Genomic DNA, 17,668 nt, shown 5'->3' on the forward strand with positions numbered 1-17,668 from the left:
AGATTTAAGAGCTAAGAGTTTATCTGTCTTACCGATAAACAATCCCCAGATTCGACTGATCTCGTACAGCGGCCTTACACAGCTCCAACCGTGCCGAATGTGGCGGAACATAGCGATCCTGAGACGATCCGCACAACAGCACGTTTTTGAAGTGATGCAGCGTGCTCCGTTGGCTTAACCGGTACAGGAAGCTTTGACGCGGATCGGCTGCATCGCGAAGGCAGAGCTGCAGCAGCGAGCCCGACTTTTTCCACTTTTGCATAAACCACATACCTGCGAAATGGATGAGGAAAACACAAATTATAACTAGAAACGATTTCATGCTCAAAGATTTAATACTAAAAGAGCTATTCACAGCCTGATTGCATACTTTTAGGCGCAAAGATATTGAAGCTATTGTATTGCATACTCGGCAGGCGCATTAATTTGACTCTAAAGGTTAAAGGATCGCCTTACCCATATTGACGAGCCCGCTCGAGTTGTACAGCGTGCCCAGGTGCGGTCCGGACAGCGACAGGAACGTATGCAACCGGGACAGCAGCGGTCGCATCTGAGGTCTCGCCAACGCCGACCGCACAATGATCGTACCGAGCGAGTGGGCGACGAACGAGATGCGGCTCGGGTTGAGCTGATATGTTTCGATGTGGTACAGCACCTCCGCGACCAACCGATCGGTCATCGTATCAAAGTCGGAGAACGTATCGCCCTGGTTTCGCTCCGACATCAGAAACTCCAGATGCGTACCGGGCAGTCCGAGCTCGAGGTACGTGCGCACTAGCCGCAGATCAGCCGAATTCCCGTCCAGCCCATGGACACAGATCACCAGATGTAGGCCGGCCGGTGAAAACGCCCGGAACTCGTCCGCAATGTGAAAGTAAGGCATCTCGGATGCCATCTTCTGAAAGTCGGAATAGATCGACCCGGAGTAGTTGATCTGTTTGCGGAACTCTTCGCGACACTTTTCAAACTCGAGCAGCTGCATCGGTGGATCGACACGCTTCCGGTCCGGATTCTCGTCCGGGTCTTCTTCGGGCTCGTTCGCCTTTCGGCGTACCGATCCGGACACAACCGGTTCTGTGGCGGACGCCTGTGGAGGTGTTTCTCGCACCGAAGCTTGCCGCTCGACAGAGGACGCAGCGGTCGTCGAGGGTACGTACTGCTGTTTGCCATTGTGAGCCATCGGTGGCATCGGTTGATGTGGTGTTTGCATCTGTGTTGCTACGGCAACGGTGCAGAGATTGGTGGCGTTTGCATTGTTCAGGGTTTCGGCACATTTCGCAATGGCGGCCAGTTCGTTTGAGCTTTGCGATTTCATGACGGGTCGAGGAGTTTTGACCACCTCGTAGATGTGGTACAGTGGGTTATCGATGGCCTGCACTTCACATTTCGGTTTGGGAGTGGGCTGTGCCGTACCGGGGCCCATGTAGAGCTGATTGCTTAAGGGTTTGCTGTAGTGATGCTGTTGCAACAGCGACTGCGGAGTGGCATAGTGCTGCTGTGGTTGAGATTGTGCGGGCGCAGTTATGATCTGTGGCTGAAATATGACCGACAGTGGAGTCATCGGAACCGGTGGATGACTCTTGGGGAGTGTCGCGTAGTACTGAATCTGCTGTCGCTGGCTCTGTTGCTGTGGCTGTGGTGGTTGCTGCGCTGGAAGAGGCGGCGGTTGCTGCTGTGGATCTTCCTTCGGCGGCTTCTGACGCTCCGTCGGCGGAGGAATGTCCAGCGGAGCCATTGCGGAGGCGGCTTTTCGCGGCTTTTCTGCTCCTTCCGCCTTGTTGCCCTTGTTCGAAACATCGTCCACGAACGAGGGAGGATCACGGAACTCGTCCGGTGGTGGCGGTACATCTCGGAACTGTTGCGGCGGAAGCAGCCGCAAGTCATCAAACACATAGTCCGAGATGTGCGCCAGGTCAAAATCTGACTTGGATTTTTCCTTCTTGTTCGTGCGCTTGGGTGGCTTTATATCGGCTGTGCTGATGCCTTCCTTCGTCGCGGAATCAACCGTTGCGTCCGGAGCTCGTTTCCCACTAACCATACCGTACGGTCCATTCGCCGCATTGGCTATCGCACGGGCCCGCGAATCGTTCCACTCCTTTTCGAGATTGTTCCAGTTTTCCGTCTGCACCGAAGCACCGCGTAACATATCGCCCGGCCCAAAGCCTACCCTTGACTTCATCGAGCTTTGATTGCTCCGTGCGAAGAACTCAGTCGTTGAGGAAGGTGTACTGTTCTTACGATCCAGCACCAACCGGGGCTGCTCGTTTAGCAGCTTCAGCAGTCGCTTGCGCAGCTGCTCACCATTCACAACCCGCTGATCGTTCCGGAGTGTGTCCGGACTGGATGGGCCCGTACTGCGCCTGCTCGAAACCCAACCGGACTGTTCGCTAAGCGAGGACGTCGACTCACTGCTCGAGTGGCGTCTTCGCAGTAGAAAGGTGGCGCCCCCCACTGGACCCGGTGGAGTATCGCTGGCAAAAGCGGCCGGCGGTGGTGCCAGGTTCGGTAGACTTTCACTGAATCCTACCGCTCCGGCAGTAGCTCCCGGTCCGGATGCGACACCTCCACCAACTCCACCACCACCGCCACCTACCGGTTCTAGCTCAAGATTTTCCAGCTGAAAGGGAACACTGGCCGACGACAGCAAACGGCGCTGTTTGTTGCGTGTCCTGGGTGTAATTTCCGGACTGGTAGCCGAGCTGCTCGAGTCTCTGCCAACGTTCGTCGCCGAGCTTCCGTTGCCCGATAGACCGATCTTGTGCGTGCTCCCATTGGACGTACTGCGTCGCTGTTGGCCGTGTACCAGCTGCTTAAAGTCGGACACACGAATGCGTGAAAATTCTACCGACCGATGGGGTAACGTGGCACTGTTCACGCCTCCACTGATCGACATCGATTGGCCATTGTTTTGAGACGTTTGGCGCAACTGTTGCGAGGAGTTGCTGCGTGGGATTGTATTGGAGGCTGACTTTGTCGGGAGCGAGGTCGAGCTGGACTGTTGCTGCTTTTTACTGCGTACCGGTGGGAAGGAACTTCGGGGCGCACCCAGCCCGGCCCCTTTGGGCAACGAGTTGTAATAAGAACCGGCTGGGGTGGAGTTGATTGGAGCACGCGGGTGTGGCGCGTCACGATGGCTTCCGTGGTGCTGAGTGCTGCGAGTACCCTGTGTCTGCTTCAGCTCGTGCCGATAGTCTCCGGTCGTTGGTTTGGCGTATCCGTTCAGGAGTGCCGACATTCCCAGTGCGTCCTGTTGCAGATCGTACGTAGGATTGTGTGTGGCGGTACCGCCGGCGTGGATCATCTTGCGAGGATCACCCGGATTTTTGTACTTCTCCCGAAACTCGTTGATGTTCTTCAGTAGATCTTCCGCCTGGACCGGGTTCTTGGGTTTGGTTTTGGGAAGTGTCTGCAGCAAGGCGACACCTCCGGTCAGCTGTTGAAGTTGTTGCGATTGTTGTCCGGGATGTTGGTACATCATCGCTGGTTGTCTCTGCTGAGGTTGATGATGAAGCGATCCTATTTGGTGCTGCTGCTGCTGCGGCTGTTGATGGTGAGGCTGTGATTGCTGAGTTCCATACCCGTTGTAGTTGGCCACATTGGTCGCACCGTGCAGATGCTGTCTTGGCAACGAAGCAGAGTTAGCGTTCGGTTGTATTTCAAGCTGATCGAGCGATTTACTGTGCCGCGTTGGCAACGTACCACCAGCGAGTCCACTCGCCGCCGGTCCACTGGTGTAAATGCCCTTGAACTGTTGATCCCAGGGACACACGTCGGCCATCGGGACCGGGTCAAGCAGCGTAGAAACGGAGTGTCGCGACAGGGCCTTAGGACACAGCCCATTCTGTGAGGCAGCTGCTGCGGGCGTTATCGTTAGACTCGCCTGCAGTATGTCCCCGCCCAGTGCGTACCGCGGTGTCATGATGCCCATGTAACTGCCACAGATCTTAGGCACCGGTTCCACGTAGCAGGTGGCAATGCCACACGAACATTCCTTGCTGGTGTTGGTCACGATCGGAGCGATCTTGTTCGGATGGTGGTGTTGCTTCGGAGGTTTCACTAGCGTTGACTGGCCAGGATTGTTCCCAGCAGCAGTTACCAGTCCACCGGTGCCATTCAGATGAGGCTCACTCCCCGATCGCCGTTTCCCGTACTCGTTCGCATCGGTGTAACGATCCTCGAAGATAAGTGGCAACGAGTTGGCATCTCCATCCAGCGGTGTACAGTGCACGGGCAGTGGTGGTAACGATGACAGATAGCGCGATCGTCGTGCCATCTCGCAGATCGACACATAGTTTTGATAGTTGGAATCGTAGCAACCGCTCGCCAAATGGCGTGGATTATCGATCACGAAGAATCCTTCGGCAAAGCGTCGTACGCGCAGTGTGTGATGCTTCTTCGCCAGCAGTCCATGAACGGCGGGTTGCGTTGCAGCGGACAGTACTCGCCGCCAGTACAGTATGCACTCCGCGCAAAGCTGCGCAATGTCCGAGTTTGCACGGGCCGCCAGATCGTCCTCGGTGTCCAGGAGCTGTAAGGAACCGAATCGGAAAATTAAACAGACAATTTCAACCTCAGCGCACTGACGTACCTTTGCCAAATCGGACAGCTTTCTCAGTCTTTGCTCGGTGTCGAGATTGGACAGCGGTGTGGAACCGGTCAGTGCTGCCCACTGGTGCGGTAGCACGGTGCAAAACTCCTGCAACGACAGCCGGAGCGATTCCAGGGCCCCCAGCAGCAAGGCACAGATTTCTTTGTGGACGTTCCGGGCGTGCATCAGGCGGCCGGCGGAGCCACCGCCACATTTCGCACCGCTACCGACCTGCGGCCCGAAAAAGATCGCCTCGAGCGGGCCGGGTGAATTGCCCCCCCGGCAGTTGAGCTTCGAGCCGCTCATCCACGGTTTAGTTGACTTGGGTGCACTGTAAAGTAAAGTAAAGGTGGAAATGGGATTTAGTTGAATGTGGCGGGATGGGTTGCTGTGGGACACAGTAAGAGTTAAATTTGGAGAAGCAAAAGTAGGTTTTAAAAGCAGACGAAATGGGCATTGCAGAGTAATGCGAAGGCACAACAGTGCATTTGATTGTGGTAGAAAAGAGATAGAGGAGAGTGAGAGGGATAGAGAGAGAGAGAAAACGATCACGATCAAGTATTAGAAGGGATGAACGTAGTGAACGAGTAGAGAATTAAATAGAGAGCGGAAGAGAGAATAAGGAACTTTTGTGTTTGTAAACTGATTAGCGAAGTATTTTATTGGAAGTTGTTTAACACCGAAGTTTCGATGATTCTGTGAAATAGCTGGTGAATCAAAGAAATGTGTAGAGATGACCTATTCAAAGATCTATCCCAATATTTCCTTAATAATTTTTCTTCTCTTTATGCACTTAGCCTACATTATTCGGGTTTTTAGATTATTAGGTTTAGTAGTAAGTTAGCTAGTGAGATAGTTATTGAGCTATTTATTTAATTTAGTTTGTTTTCAATAGTTTTTAAAGGTATAAAAGTTAGTTTAGCCCACAGGCTCACTTGAATAAAGAAATGAAATAGTATGGGTTCATTTTTTTATGCATTCGGAGGCGTATAATAAGTAAATCTCGTAAAAATGACGTTCTGCAGCTTGGTCTTGGAATTACTTATTTTAAATTAAACCAAATAAATTTAAATCTATTTTTAAAGTGTAAAACGTTTAATAAATCAATATTTTCTTAATGACAAAGCTCTTCATTTAGTGGTTTGTCCAGCCAATTGCATAATTTAAGGGGCATCGCTTCTGAAAACAAAATCCGCCTAAAGGTATGCAATTTGACTAATCATTCCGTAGCTTTGTATATATTTTTAACATTTTTCTTTTATTGATTTTGTTTTACTTGCTGTTTAGAGCGTTTGTAGACTATTTAATTGTTTTGATTTTTTAAATTTAATGGTTGTAAATAAATAGTATAAAACATTCAATGCGAAAACAGATAGAAGTGTGACGACATTGGATAGTGAAGTAATGCAAGACACAAACCATTCAAGGGAAACATTCAATGGTGCCTTTTACGTAGCAAAGCAGGAAGAATGGTAGGACACGATTCCAACAGACAGACAACAAACAACAAACGAAAGGATCGACGGATAAATTCCACAGCATATTCAGGGGAAAAAAGGGGGTGACGATGCAAACAGGAACGGGTACGATCAACACCGAAAACAGAATGGGTTAGGAGTGCCACAGGAACGTAGGAAGAACCTTACCAGCTTTGTACATAGTGGAAAATGCTTTTCCTGTGTATTCGTTCCCACACACAGGCCCGAGACCGTATGGTAAGATTTCAGGTTTGGCGGTTTTCGAATTTGTACACACAGGCACATGCGACGCAAGACGATTTAATGTGATGGTTTGTTTGGTGCGGTATTGATTATCGTATTTATCAATATTGGCAATAACACATAGATGAAGGTTTAATCCGTGGGATTTGTTGTCGTTTGTTTCACGAACGTAACGTGATGTGGTGTGATGATGGGCGCGATTCGGATGAAGGGAAGAGAAGAAGAAAATAATTTTGAATGAAGAAAGCAGATAAACTAGGCAACGGAAGGCGATTGTGGGGTTGTTAAAGTTAAGGGATTATTTTAAACAAATTCTACCAAGTGCCCAAGAGCTTACTCACTAGCTACAAAAACGAATCCGGGAGGCTCTAGCATTTAATGGAACCATTTAACTCACGGTGACACACACAGAGCAAGGGATGAATGACTATTATTATTATTATATGAGATCAGATCCTTCATTATTACTACACGTTGACAGGCTATCACCAATAAAGCTGATGATTGTATCAAGCCTTTCATCATCGTGTGTTAATCATCTCCGATCGCCATTTACAGCGTTGATTAATTATTCAGTTCCGTTCCAGGGGTTTGTTTTTTGCTTCAATCACACACGTACAACAATAAACTTTTCATGCGTGTTTTTCCTTTCCTTTCCTTCCCAACAATCGAAGCGTAATCGTACACCTAAACTGCTCTTCGATGCATGATCGTTACGGATCGATGTCACCGTACCGAGTGAATGGTTGCTGTGCGCATAATAATAATGCAGAATAAATCGATTTCCAAACACCGAGCCGGCAAGATCATTTGTCATTCGGCGTCCCATTTACGGAGCAGCAAATTGGAATTGTTTTCGGCGCAATAGGCAAAGCGTGTATCTAATGGACAATAATAAGCAATACAGTCCCTGCCTGCTGTACGTCCTGACAAACGCATCGGGAGGTTAAACGTAATTTTCCACGCGTACACTGTGACGTACCGACGATGGTGGCCCAACCATCGTTATGCTATGCGCCACATTTATCTTTCTCGTTTCGATGGTAATTCCGCTGTGTTTTGTGCGTCGCTGGCATCGGTGCAAAGGGAATGTAGGTCAAACGTTGAATGGAACGACACAGTTTTGGGCGAGGGAGCATGATTTAATCGCGGTCGCAAAATTGCTACGCCACGAATAGGCACACAAGGCGTTTTGGGAAGCAGAATGCAAGAGCGTGCAAAGCGACGAAGAAGATGGGAAGTGATAAAAGGAACAATAATTTTACTGTCCCTTAACATATTGCTATCGGTTTATGGTTTTTTTTTTGGGATTAAATTTCCAATTTGGAAGGCTTTAAATAATTTAAAAAATATAGCAATAATATCAAATAAAATATTTTGGGTTGATTTTGATTGCAAAAAAAAAATCAAACAAGTTACAAAATAAATAAAACAAATAAATATTTTGATACGTTTTAAATTATCAAATTTAAATTCTTCTCTTGCTGCTCAAAACTAAAGCAGCATATACGTTTGCTGTACTGAAGAAATAAAACAGCCAGAAATAAATTGTGCATTTTCACACACACGCACACAAACAAAGACAAAAGTGTGTCCTGCTGTGTGCAAGCTGCATTGCTACATTGCTTTCGGCTTAGGGCGGATTAAAGCAGGAAGAAAGATGGTCCATAATAATCCTACCATGAGAGTTCGGTTTCGAGCCCATTTTGTCGTTGATAGTACGTCTTAGGCACTATCGCGCGCACACCCACACATACAACGACGAGCATAAATACATCCTTATCTTGTAATAAACCACTTGAAGGCCACCGTACAGTGGTTTTAAAAAGTCTTTTAATGCGGCGAATAAATTGGACCAACAGCCGACAGCAAGTGTTTAATAATCTGCCATAAGGAGCTTTAATCGCTTTTCAGCTTTATGGAAAAAGCTTTATAATGTTCAAAAAAAAGGGAAAATTAATTGCGAATTAATTAAAAGCTTTATTGCTTTTAATTGACGATTTTTTCAAAAATTTTCCGACTGATTGTTTGACGATCAACAAGACGACCTTCTCCTTTAATGGAGACGCCTGGTGTTTCATGCGGCTTTGCGATGTATTTCCATTTGTCTTGCTCTGTCTTGTCTTGATAGCAATAAAATTATCATACCAATTCGGCCACTATAACGAACAAGGAATTAACTAAAAGCCTCTACATCGATTCGGACGATTTTCTTTATTGAAATCATCCTCATCATCACCAACCAAACCAAGCACACGGGCTCATCGTCTTGATGGTATGAGTGCGATTTATCGTTGATATGCTACGCCCGATCCGCTCGTTCCATTTATTACCCAATTCATCTTCTTCTGTGGCACTACAACCTCGAGAGGTCTCGGCCTGCCATTTCTGGCTTTCTGTGACTTAATTTTACCCGTAGAAAAGTAGTCAGCCTTTCGTACGGGGAGGCGGTCTGGATGGGATTTGAACCCCAGCCCTGCCGTGTGAAGACCGGCGCCACTGTCGCCTCGGCCACCGGACCGCCCCCCAATTCATAGTACAACCATAATCGGGCGCTGGAAAAGCACGCGAGGTGTCTATCAACTTGACACCGCCATCAGTCGCTGACTGATTTCTTAGCTGACCAGCATCCGAAAATCTGGCCCCAAAACGGGAGGTGCCCATTGAGCAAGGCCACGCTGGTGGATAAGCGAGCATACGCACATCATAAGAAACTGGTTGAACGAGTGATTTATTACATTTTAATGCCTCGCCTCCTTCGAAATAATGCTGGACGAAAGACGAAAGTGACGAATGGATGTGGTGCAGATGTGGCTTTTTTGCTACTGCTGTGGGACACTACGACTGATTCGCGCCTGCCTTTTCGCACCTACTCCGCACCAAATGGATTCGTCGTTCGATAACCCAAAACCCATAAACGAGTGTCGCGTGCAATCTTCCTGCACATACACACACACACACAGGAACGCTCTGGCGAACGATAGTGCTGGCACTCGGTTTTATGATGGTCGCGCGAAGCTTTAAGAAGCACACCGGGGCACACGGATCGAGCGAGCGTGTAAATCGTAATAAAAATGCAATAAAGACACGCATCACTGCAACGTTCCGGTAAGCGTGAAGAGGAGCGCTTAGGTTTAACTGGTGGCCAGGACGCAACACGGACCGGCCGAAGACAACATTGCGCTTCGAACGATGCGATGAACGCTCACTAAAAAGGCCTGAACGCTGCCATGTCTGTTGTCGGTGGTGATGATGTCGCTGTTGATAATGTTCGTACCCGGTCTGTCATTATCGTCAGTGTTGTTTGTGCGCATACATGCGGAAGGATAAAAGCGTAACCCTGTAAAGTTATCATTAGCTGGGGTGTTATGGTATCTCCCGTTTCTTACACGTTGATTACACACTGAGCGAGTGAGTTAGATTTTCTTTTTGTTTGGTTCGTTCTCATTGCAGGGACCGTAAGCAGCAACCAAAGTAAAATAAAGCAATGAGCAGGTTGAATAATTGCTCAATGGTTATTAATTTATTGTTGAGTAATTCTTAAGGGAATAAAACCAAAGCATAATGTTTGAATTAAAAGAAGAGAAAAATCGGTATAATAAAGAAAAAGAAAGGTCACAACCATAAGGCTCTGTAAAAGGAAACGAACTAATAAATCAACCTCTAGCGAACTATGTTTTTTCTACTCTTTTCGGGTATTTCCATTTAATATTTTTTTTAATAAAAACACACAGCCAACAATTTCATATAATTTTACACAGTCTGTCACAGAGCAGCTTTTAAACAGCACCTAACAAGCGTAAATGTGTGAGAAATCATAGCACTAAGCACGGTCATTTTTGTGTCAGAAATCATTTTGATTTCCATTTAATTCATTAAACATTCTACAAATAAACAAAAAATCGGCTTTACAACGAGCTGAATACAGTGTTACACGATGGGAAGGTACTTCTCAGAAGCTTCAATAGTGACTTTATGAAATCATTTAATGCAATTGTTATATCATCTGAAACAATTGTATTAAATCAGATCAAACAATTGCGAATTTAATTCATCCGTAAATTATGTTTAAACAGTGTTTGTTTAAATGAAATTTTCTATTTTACCATTTCTCTTTAATCTGGCTGTTTGCGCCTGCCGGGTAGACAATTCGCATTAATACAGATTTGAAATATAGGGAATCCAGAAGTTTTTGATGATTTTTCACGAGTTTTAGACAGTGACCCGCATATTTTTGGTTTCGTAACGACGATTTTGGACGGTTTTTTGTAAATATCTTAAACATATCTGACTCCGGATAAACCCTAACATATCTGAGAATGCGTAATATATAATTTTCCATTTCATCAAGAAAAGAAGCAAAAACTTCTAAATTAATTCCCAAAAAATAAACTTAAACCATCTCCCCAGGTATTCAATACGATCAACAAAACTCTATCACTTTGTCTCACAGCAAACGCAAAACGACAAGCGCACCTGATGCGTAAAATAAAAAAAACCCTTTTAATGAGCTGTGAGATGAGCTTGTGAGGGGCGTACTAAATCTCATTACAAACTGCCTCAGTTCATTAATGGGGGTAACTTCCAATACACACGCACACGCATGGGATGGGAGTGTAATATTTCTTGCCTTCCGCTTCATGGGAGATTGTGTTTTATTATCGAAAGGAAGAAAAAAACCTTTTCGGCCATTCTGACAGCACCGAGTCAACATATTAACGTTAACGTTAATGTCCAGAGAGAAAGTGCCTGATGGGGGTCGTGAGGGAACGAAGAGAGATGGAGGAAAAAATAAACAACAAGATTCTAATAAACCAATTTCCCACCTTTCCTCCAACCCTCTTGTTCATCCCAATCTCCTCCACCCAGCTGGACAAGGCCCTCGCATCCCAATGCAATGGCAAAGGGCGCCAAAATCCTAAACACAGATTGAGTGTGATTAGATTTGATTAGCGCGGAAGGATGAAAAAGGGATCGGTAAAGGAGCAGGAAAACAAAACCAGAGAAAAAGCCATAACCGACCAACAACTAGCCTTCCTGCTTGCGAGGCCAACATACACCCAGTACGGTGTTTTGCTGGATGATGGTAAAATTTGCACCAATTTCCACCACACACGTACAGCACAGAACATGCGATTAGGACCTGCCGAGTGCCGCTCGTTTGCATGCATTCGCTACTTGGCAAATGACAAGCAAATACGATGGCCGGGATACAGAGTATCCCAGGCACGGTACGGTGTGTGTGTGTGTGTCCACCCGGGGACGGACTTCCTGTCGCCATTAAGTGGTTAACCTATGGGCAAGCAAATTGCGGACTCGACCATCCCCATCTCCAGACATTCATCCACTGCCATCCCCTGCCCCTCATTAGTTCACGCCAGTCCGGAAAGGAGAGGACGTTCAGGGTTTTTTTTTATACCGGCCACGTGGTTATTTTTAGACGCAGCTCGGTGTGCGTTATGTTGTGCGAAATGTGGGGACAAGGAGCGCAAAAAAACCGAAAAGTCCTTGCAAAACTCGTGCGATAAGGTAAACAAACGGGATCGGATCGTCATCATAGCGCCAGAGACTTGGCCCATCAGAGCCAGCGGCTACACACAGGCAATCATATTGGTCCAATAACCGGCTAACCGTTCGGTAAACGATTACGAAATAAAGGATCACCGTCATCATCATGGGTCGAACGACAACGGACGACTTTCAGCGATTTTGTTAGTTTTTGCTCAAAAGAATGGATCCTCCGCTGATGCTAGTTTGGACCGAATACGGAAACTTTTGTGACACGACGATTGATTCCGTGCCCGATAACGTTGCCCCTATGTGGTCCGCCCCGGCTTTCCGGTAAAGCGAACATGGCTGGCCCTCCGTCTGGCGAACTAGTTTCCGTTTGGCAAGGTAAATATTTACCATTCGTCTTTCCGGTCGTTTCATGCGGGCACACATTGTTCCCATAGCAACGCTACCAAATGAACTAGTGTATGAGTGAGTGAGCGAGTGTGTGCTATATCCTAGCTCGCACACCACACGTTCCAGTTGCGGAAAGCGTGCAACTATTGGCAGCATCATCAGGCCGGATGATGACTCCAGAAATCAAATGTTTATACTGCGATAAAATTGCCATTCCTTTATAGCTTTCCCGTTGGTCGTAAAAAAAAAACGAAGGAATCCTTTTTTCCAATCTAACGCGCTCACACACACACACACACACTCACGCGGCACATCTTTACGCCACAGGAAGCAATTAATTTGTGCGAAACTGTTGCTAATGGAGGCGTTCGGGTGGAAAAGAAAAAAAAACAGCACAAAACACAAACACACACAATCAAACACCCACCCACCCTGCAGGATTTATGACTTATGAAGACAATCGTCATCACCGCACGCGAGTCAATGCAACAAATGTGTGAGGTTTTTGTGCGCCTGTGTCAATTGGTGGCAATAAATTTGATGGGTTGTGTACGGAATCGAAACAAGGTCGTTGCATTTAATTGGCTGTGTGATGTGTGGTTCGCATTTAAAATTTACTGCCCCGCTTCGGTTACGGATTTATGATGGGCCATAATTAAGTGTGGCGCGGCCCGTTGCATACACAAACGGGCTTTTCATATCTCATCAACACACGCACACTCGTAAGCGTTAATCGTTCAATGGATTAAAAGTTCATTCCGATCGGATATGTTACAATATCATTTGGTGCTAATAAAAAAGTTATTAATTCATTTTAAATTTAAAATTCTCTTTGGCAATATTATAAAATTGGATAGAAAATCTATTTTTTATTATTTCTGATCCATTTTGATAAACCCCTCCGGATAAATAGTTAGAAAAATCTAAAAATTCTAGGATTTTGAATCACGAACTGCATAACTTTAGACGCTTACGGAGAAACATGGTAGAAAAATGTAGTTTTTTTTAAAGAATTGGCTCCTCCCGTCGAGTGACGACTGTTATCCTATTAACTGATTGGCCTTACCAACCAGTGTGCCCTTTACTATGGACAGCATTGCTCTTTACAACAACAAAAAATTAAAATAAATTTTAAGACTAGGTTTTCCACCTATTACCGATTAATAGTCGAATTGTACCTTCTAAATGGTTTTCTTGAAACATGAAACGCAAAAAGTTCAAAAATCGTTCACTAACTCGTACTAAAGGCTTGTAACATAAGCTTCTAAATATTTCGCTCTCTAAAACATAATCCTTAATGGCTTGGAGATTGCCTACATTTAGGCGAAGAGCTCAAACTACACAACACAACTAGGGGGCTTTATCGAGTGAGGCACGCGTATTATACAGAGCAATCATGTGAAACGTGTCGAATTCAAATAGTTCAACAGTTAATAAATATGGGAATACCAGGTAAGTTAATTTTTAAGCTTCCTACGAAAGCACAATAAAAGGGATAAATGTTAGAACTAAAAAGCCTTCATTTCTGATATATTTGGGCTCTTCCATCCATGATAGCGCTTCTAAAAGGTTAAACAAATAAGTTAGGCGCCAAGCTTGTTTGAGCGTAGCATATAAGAAAACTTTGAAAATCCTCTGCAAAAAGGTTACGCAGCGAAAGTTCAGTCGACAACAGTTCTAATCTACTTCATTTCCATACCCAACCCCAACCCATCCCCCCTAGTCGCATACTCACTTGATGTAAGGCTGATGCAGGGCAACCAGGCTCGCGTGGATGCCGACACTGACGGCGGCCAGGTGAAAGTAGTCAAACAGCACCGGCAGATGATAGTGAAGCCCCCGGCCAGGATGAAAGTTGAGCTGCAGCGTGCGCGTCGAGGCTAGCGTCAGGACGTTCCCGTTCGTCTGCTCACCGAACCACAGCTCGAGGTTGAGCGAAAATTCGGCACGCTCGATCGATTCCTTCAGGTGCCGGCTGTCAACTGCAAATAGAGCAAAGAATGGGTTAGGGCCATTGCGATAAAGATCGGGTACGTCAAACTTTCCCGGACGAAGGAACACACTTGTAAAGCTTCGTTCAGCAACACCAATAGTGTGTTTGGTGGAATGGAATATCTTATCCGGGATCATCCTTACCAAAAACCTACACAACTTGTAGACAAAACTAGAATGCAAATATTTGCCAACCAGCCAACTTTCGCTCGAGCCGCTGTCCACAATGCCACTCGCACATCGGTATAATGCCGGATATACACAACCACAGTGCCGGAAATGAGTGCTCTCGCCCTAAAACAACCAATCGATTTCCGAGTGGGCGTGTGATTGAATTCGACCGTAACTGGGCAGCCAGCAGGGCATGGTCCAGTGCAGGACCACCCTCCCGGCCCATAAACCTAACCTCAAACAATCGAATTCACATCGAGATTGGTTCGAGTCACGAATGTTCAGTTTGCGAACCCTTTGACCCTCCGTGCATGCGTTCTACTCCGAAAAACGACTCTCAGCGATCAATAAGTATCTTCACACCTAAGGCACAAGTTGAGCTGAGCGAGGTCGCCACGGAACGTCGAAACACGGTCGGTAGTCGGTGATTTATTCGTTGACATTTTTACGCTGAATTAGGCAGCATGGCAATTACATTAGCATAAGATGGGTCTGCAAGCGTTCGGCAGTCCCGGGCCGGTAAGTTCGCCCGCACACTCACGCGCCGGTACGTTACATAGCCCTTCCCAAAGAACAAAAAAAAAATTAAGGTCCTGTTTGCAGAGCGTTTGTGTGAAAGTAGTCGTGGGGAACAAAAACTTAACACCACCCAACGCAGCATATGTGGGATACACTCTTGCCGAGATTTTAAACTGATTTATAAGCCAGCTCAGGTCCCTCTGGCCGGCAAGTGTCTAAAGTTTGCTTCTTCCGGGAGCGGATGTCTTGCCATAGACATCATAATTTTTCGATGATTATCAGAGGAACGGGTCAATTATGGGACATGGGTTCACCAAGCCAACCGCAACGGGCTGCGTAACGAGCAGCCGGAGTAATGTTTTAATATGGCACGATTAAACTAATCTGATAAATCGAAAGGATATGCGACCGGGCGCCTGGCGGAGACTAATTAGATCATCGTACGAGATGGGAAGGTGGGAAGCAAACGATTATTGAACCGGTTTGAGTAATACGGAGATAGTTTACGCCCGGGGGTTGTTTTTTCTCTTTGTGTCTTTTAACCGCCACATGATAGCTTTATATCCGGCTTAGATAAGGTCTATTTATCTGTTTATAATCTTAGACGGTTGAGCTTCCTGCTAAGCATCTCAGCTGAATAATTTTTGTCCTGAATCTATCCTTATAAGTTGTGCTAATACAGGCTTTGTATAAGTGCATTAATTCGCTGGAAGTAATTTCATAATTTTTGGAGCGCCTAACAGTATGCAATCGCTGTTAATGGAGCGTTTTCCTGAGGAAGCCTCAATAGATTGCATATCTTTAGGCGCATTTCTCTATTCACGACTTCAAGCTCAACAAGCCCATGGTAGTTTCTAGAGTAGCTAGTATATCAACAAGTTCTAGCCACATTTCAAACTCTCTTCAGTATTGTTTATAATAAAATGTGAAAAATAATCTTCGGAGAAATATTTGCTAAATGACAGGGTTACGACCCGCATCACGGAACATTTGAAACACTCTAGAAAATTGTTTCATGAAGCGACATTGTTTATTTTACTTCCTATTCAACCAATCGGGTCTAGAGGAATCCCATCTGGATCGTATAGCCTCCCTTGCGAAGCTTGACTATCCGGCTACGTGGTATAAATAGGCCTAGTAAGCCATCAAACAGTCAGACGATCTTAGTTAACGTCTGTAGTTATGCAATTAGCATTACAAAACAACATTGATTCTGACAATTATCCATGAAAGACAATTGTCCTTTTCAACCAACAGTTCCAATAAAATGAACACTAATTCTCTGCGTTCCTTTATCAGGAAGACGCATTTATACTTTCCTGTATGTGTAACAGAGAGCTATGAAACAGAAATTAGCCGACACGCTTTGCTGCCGCCGAGTGCATAATTTACACCGAGGAGTGCGCGTTCATTAAAAGACGATTTAATGTGAAGTGCGCCACGGAACAATCGAACAACGAGTTCCAACAATAAGCTTCCATTCCGCTGAGTACTAGTTACCAATCCATCCGCAGTAGCAACAAATCATTCCAAGCGTACAGCACATGCAAGCCTCTCCGCCACTAGGTCACGTGTTTTACCGAGAACATCGCCGTTCTGTTCGTTCGCTCGAAGAACACCACCAGTAGGAGATTAGTTCGTACGCCATTGTGCGTCTGGCTCGGACCAATCCAAAGCATCCGATTGGCGTTCAATAGCAACCGGTTCGCAAACGGAAAGGAGGAGACTTGCCGGACTGGCAGGAGCGTGTGGCTGGACAGAATTCTCAGAAGTGTGAAGTTGAGGGTGCCCGTTTCCGGCTAGGGAAACTTTGCTACAACGATCACGACGGAGCCACGGTGTGAAAACAGGAGTGCAAATTTCTCAACGATTCTTTAGAACTTTTGAGGATTCTTTCGTTACCGCAAGAATGGTTAAGATGTTGAAGTTGAATATTTACTTAAAAGCAATTGACTAACTATTTTACCGAAGGGGAAACTGTACACCAAACTCTCGCCATCAATCTGAGGCACTCTGATTGACGAATTTAAATAGGTTGTTAGAGTGTACCAAAATACTTCGGTATCATCGCAACAAAACAATGCCGATTTAAATCGCTTCCGTCGCGTACAGATAACTGATGGTCTTTACGATCCTCCACAAAAAAACCCAACCCCCGGCTACTACAAGCAATGCAAAGATTGGGGAAGGAGCAAAAACATACTCCCAACGCTGTATTGCTTTCAATCGATCAGCGTAAGGACCTGTGCGGCACTAGAGCGTGCCAAGATACCGGAGCTGTGGCACTCGAGCCAGCGACGGTTCAAAAAAAAGGAACGGCTTCCGTCCGTCCGACCCGGGGCCTGAAGTAGCGATTAAGTACTATTAAAAAGCACTCGTGCGCTGCAGTTGGCATCTAATGGCGCTCGAATCAGCTCGAGCTCAGACCGGGTGACCGGGTGGATGGGAGTGTGAGCTCGGGATCGATCGATTCGCCTTTTTCTTCGAGGATCACGAGGTTAGTGGAGTGCATGGTTCCATGTGCTTTGTTTTCCATGCTTCCAAGCGAAGGAAATGAAAGGATTTGATGTTTTCGTTGTCCATTCCACGGTGGGGTTTTTTTTTCTTTCCTCCAGCGTCATATTTGATCGTGGGTTGGGCCATTTTACCTCACGTTTTTCAGCGCAACTAACCGTCTGCTATGTAGAGAGAGAGAGTATATAATGAGAGAAAAGGAGCGAAACTGAAGCAGAAAACAAGTGGACATTATCACGTTTTATGAGAGTGCTTT

At 46.1% G+C, this 17,668-nt stretch overlaps 1 protein-coding gene across 2 annotated transcripts in view; it reads right to left on the reverse strand.

Moving 5' to 3' along the window:
- LOC118512871 overlaps positions 1-17,668 on the reverse strand; it is a 43,196-nt gene that overhangs the window by 4,388 nt on the left and 21,140 nt on the right. The window contains exons 3-7 of one of the 2 annotated variants that reach the window (XM_036057962.1): positions 13,952-14,198; positions 6,235-6,264; positions 4,589-4,919; positions 457-4,528; positions 33-273 (exon numbers count right to left, since the gene is read on the reverse strand). In XM_036057962.1, the coding sequence (XP_035913855.1) occupies positions 33-273; positions 457-4,528; positions 4,589-4,919; positions 6,235-6,264; positions 13,952-14,198 (4,921 nt within the window). The remainder of the gene's footprint in view (positions 1-32; positions 274-456; positions 4,529-4,588; positions 4,920-6,234; positions 6,265-13,951; positions 14,199-17,668) is intronic. The other variant, XM_036057963.1, reaches the window with a different exon arrangement.

Source organism: Anopheles stephensi, chromosome 3 (genome assembly GCF_013141755.1).
Source record: "Anopheles stephensi strain Indian chromosome 3, UCI_ANSTEP_V1.0, whole genome shotgun sequence".
Lineage (NCBI taxonomy): Eukaryota > Metazoa > Arthropoda > Insecta > Diptera > Culicidae > Anopheles > Anopheles stephensi.